The sequence below is a fragment of the Orycteropus afer genome, unplaced genomic scaffold (genome assembly GCF_000298275.1).
Source record: "Orycteropus afer afer isolate SDZICR_OR568_19922 unplaced genomic scaffold, OryAfe1.0 scaffold00258, whole genome shotgun sequence".
Classification (NCBI taxonomy): domain Eukaryota; kingdom Metazoa; phylum Chordata; class Mammalia; order Tubulidentata; family Orycteropodidae; genus Orycteropus; species Orycteropus afer.
This window is the reverse complement of record NW_006921845.1, coordinates 2,368,254-2,372,571: the sequence shown is the minus strand read 5'-3', so window position 1 is coordinate 2,372,571 and position 4,318 is coordinate 2,368,254. Positions and strand designations below refer to the sequence as shown.

The following is a 4,318-nucleotide window of genomic DNA, read 5'->3' as shown; positions in this document are numbered from 1 at the left end:
GACCCCTCCTTGGGTTTCTGAGGCAGTATCACTACAGAAGTAGATTGCCCCATCTTCCTTCTGAGGAGTGGCTGGTGGGTTTGAACCTCCAGCCTTTTGATTAGCAGTCAAATGCCTTAGGCACTATGCCACCAGAGCTCCTTTTCCTAAGTAGTGGTAAATAAATGTATTAATTTACTTAATTTTCACAATTCTATGAGGTTGTTACTGTTTTTATTTCTGTTTTACAGACGGGGAAATAAGTAATATGCCCAATTAGTGGTAGCACTAGGATTGAAATCCAGGCAGTTATCTGGTTTCACAGCTGTTGCTTTTAGCCACCTTGTCACTATCTCTCATCTGGAACTTGAAACAAATCTAATTCTTAATTATAACAAACACCTGTGCTCATACAAGTACTCTGGGGAGGGGAGAAAACTCATCTGTTTGCCTAGAATGATAGTTATAGGTGGCATACCTGTAACTAGCTGGGTGAGGGTTTTTTTTTTAAAGTAGGTATATGATTGGCCCTCTCCTGAACATTGTAAATATGTTTTGGGAGCTGGTAAAAATCACACATGTATGTAAATATAGAGTCAAATAAAGCTGTTGAATGGTCCTCGCAACTACTGAATTTATTTTAGTGATTCATCTGGAAATAAATATTTTGATCATACTCATGATTAAAACTCAACCACAATACAAAAAACAAAGAAACACACAATTTCTCTCCCAGCATTGCCCTTGGATACTTACACTGTACAGTCACTCGTACCACACAGCTTTCTTTCCCAGCCTCATTGCCTGCTGTGCACTGGTAGAGTCCAGAGGAGGACATGGTGAGGTTCTGCAGTAGAACACGGCCAGGGTTGTTGTAATCTACAGAAGCAGAAAGAAAGACTGTAAATCTCTTGTATGCAGGGTCTCTATTTATTATTTATTGTCTCAACAGCCTAAGGTTCTCTACTAAATACAGTTTGGTAGGGATGAAATGATTTCTTTTTGGAACATGAGAAGCAAGAACATTTTTAGATTTTAGTGCATCCTCAAAAGTTAGAAAATATTGTGAATATTTAAGGAATAATGAACAAAATAATTAGGTATGATAAATTTTATGTACCCATTCCTCACACTGTGACATGGTTAGGTTCCAAAGACAAGGTGGTTATGTGAAAGCCAATGTTATGTGAAAATGGAGGATGACCACATCAGATCACAAAATGGAGGATTACTACATCATTACATAATTGCCAAACTACTGAGAATCATGGCCCAGCCAGGTTGACATATAACCTTAATCATCACAGCCAGTGTTACTCTTGCCTTGCACCTTGATGTTATTCTCAATACACCTCATTACTGCCAGATATACATCATTAATGTGCCAAATAATTTTTTTACTATTGTAAATGTGAAATGTTAGACAATGAGATAATTGATAAGTGAAAAGTAGGTGTAGTATATTCCTAATCTCCTTTACCACATTTACATGCTACTTGAGGAAACAATTCTGTTCTAGTTTATGGGTAGAAAAATTGAGGCTCAAGGAGGTTCAACAGTATACTCAAGGTCACAAAGTGAGTTGGTGAGAAAAACACATTTATAATTCATGGGTAGAACACTATTCTGTGGGCTCAATAGACTGGTGGAAAGAGGACTTACCAATCCTAGATTTGGGAGGTAGATGTTCATCCTCTCCCTCTTTCTCTCGGATTCGCTGCCAGTAATACACAATGGGCTCTGTGCCAGAGGATGACTCACACTGCAAAGTCAGGTCACTTCCCTCAGTCAGCTCTCCTTCCAACTCACACTTGGGCTTGGATGGTTTCACTGGCAAAAATAAATGAATGAATGAATAAAAAAATAATAAAGACTTCTGAACATCATACTCAAAGAAGACTATGTCGTGTTGAGTCATTTATCCAGCCATCCCTTACAGTCAGTTTTTGGGTGGGTATTCCATAACCTTTTACTACCTAGCCATGCTTACTACCTAGCCCCAGAAGTTACACCCTCCTCTGTCCCCTACACATACATATACACATACATATACATCCAATTCTAGCTGCTGTCAGTGATTCTGTAATTTTAGGGGGTTCCCTAAGAAACTCAGCATTTCTCAAAGAAGAGACATTGTTATGTAATTGAAAATTTTAGAAAAGTTGAGTGTGATTTTACTGATATAAAAAATGGGGGTAGAGGTTCATCAATTTGAGAGCAATTAAATAGAATTTAGTAGCTTCTGGAATTCCTGGGTGGTGTAAATGGTTATCATACTTGGCTGCTAATCCAAAGGTTGGAGATTTGAATCCACCCAGTGGTGCCTTGGAACAAAGGCCTGGTGATCTGATTCCAAAAAAAATCAGCCATTAAAAACCTTATAGAGCAATTTTACTCCAACATACCTGGGGTTTGCCATGAGTTGGAATCTACTCAATGGCAACTTTTTTGTTTGTTTTAGTAGCTGTTATTGTCAAAAGACTGAAAGAAATGGATTTTAATCATTGGAAGAGATTTAAGTTAAGGAGCTCTGGTAGCGTAGTGCCTAAGGCATTTGACTGCTAACTAGAAGGCTGGTCATTCAAACCCATCAGCCACTCCTCAGAAGGAAGGTTGGGCAATCTACTTCTGTAGTGATACTTGTTGTTGTTGTTATGTGCCGTCGAGTCAACCCCAACTCATAGCGACCCCTCCTTGGGTTTCCGAGGCAGTATCACTACGGAAGTAGGATTGCCCATCCTGCCTTCTGAGGAGTGGCTGGTGGGTTTGAACCGCCAGCCTTCTGGTTAGCAGTCTTGGAAACCCAACGAGGGGTCACTATGAGTCAGGTCCAACGGCACATAACAACAACAATACCAAACCAAACCAAACTCACTGCTGTCAAGTTGTTTTCGACTCATAGTGACCCTTTTGGGTTGCCCAATCTTCTTTCCAAGGAGTGGCTGGTGGGTTTGAACTGCCAGCCTTCTGGTTAGCAGTCAAATGTTTTAGGCACTATGCCACCAGAGCTCTGAAGTTAAATATAAGGATACCATTGAAATATTAAGAAACTCTGGTGACAACAGACTTCCAGTAAGATGGAGGAATAGGCAGACAAGTGACACAGACCCTCTTCAACAAAGAAAAGAAAAACCTATTGACAGAAATACAGAAGATAATCCTGGAACCCTGAGCTTTGAAAGGAACTATACAGAAGTGGATTAGGCACCAACTAGTGGAAAAACCGGGAGCTCTGGTAGCATAGTGGCTAAGACACTTGCCTGCTAACCAGACGGCTGGCGGTTCAAACCCACCAGCCACTCCTCGGAAGGAAGGTTGGGCAATCCTACTTCCATAGTGATACTGCCTCGGAAACCCAAGGAGGGGTCACTATGAGTCAGGGCTGACTCGACGGCACATAACAACAACAACAACAGTGGAAAAACCAAAAGAACAGTGAGTACAGAGACGGTCAGAGCTGGGGACTGTCAGCTATTCTGATGGGACCAATAGCCTGAATATTTCCAAGTGTTGTTGAGATCTGAGAATTGAACTAAAGATCAGTCCCAGTCACCAAAGGCTGCAGGAACAATGGCTCTATGGCCTATGAGTAGGAAGGGAAACAGCAAGGAGGGAGACAACCTGAGCTGTGAACTTTCTGCTGTCCAGAGGGTGCAGTCATTTTGATTGTTTACACGTGGCAGCCATTTTGGATATTTAAAGTGACCAAGGGTGCAGCCATTTTGAATGTTTACAGGCAGTGGCCATTTTGGATATTTAAAGTGACAGAGGGCACAGCCATTTTGAATGTTTACAAGTGGCAACCATTTTGGATTTTAAAGTGATAGCATTCTCATTCGGATTGCAGGGACCTAAGAACAGGCTCTGTTTGCCAGGGTTGGCAAGGACATACGAGAGGCTGACAACAGGAAAGGAGACAGGTAGTGCATGTATAAGTGCTGTCAACTAGTGAGTAGAGGAGCACAGCACAGTACCCTGCCTGTATCGATAACATACAAACAAAACAAAGAAATTGAAAATTGTGGGCAAGTCACGCCAACATATAATCACCAATTAAATTTAAATACAAAAACGTCATAATGCCTCGGAGACAACAGAGCATCACAGTCCACATAAAGAAGCAAGATTAAGCAGGAGAAACAAGGGACCAGGATACTGACCCAAAATACATCCCTGAGGAAGATGCAGCATTGGAACTCCCTGATAAGGAATTCAAAAGAATTATATTTAGGTATCTTCAAAGGATTGAAAGACAGACCAAGGAAAAGACAGACAAAATCCTAGAAGAATTTTGGAAGAAAATACAAGAACAAAATGACAAAATAAATGAAAAATTAGA

The 4,318-nt window shown here is 40.8% G+C and overlaps 1 protein-coding gene across 1 annotated transcript in view; it reads right to left on the bottom strand.

Moving 5' to 3' along the window:
- LOC103204768 (CXADR like membrane protein) overlaps positions 1 to 4,318 on the bottom strand; it is a 146,617-nt gene that overhangs the window by 6,101 nt on the left and 136,198 nt on the right. Inside the window, exons 4-5 of the mRNA XM_007949972.1 lie at positions 1,642 to 1,809; positions 736 to 858 (exon numbers count right to left, since the gene is read on the bottom strand). Of these exons, the coding sequence (XP_007948163.1) occupies positions 736 to 858; positions 1,642 to 1,809 (291 nt within the window). The remainder of the gene's footprint in view (positions 1 to 735; positions 859 to 1,641; positions 1,810 to 4,318) is intronic.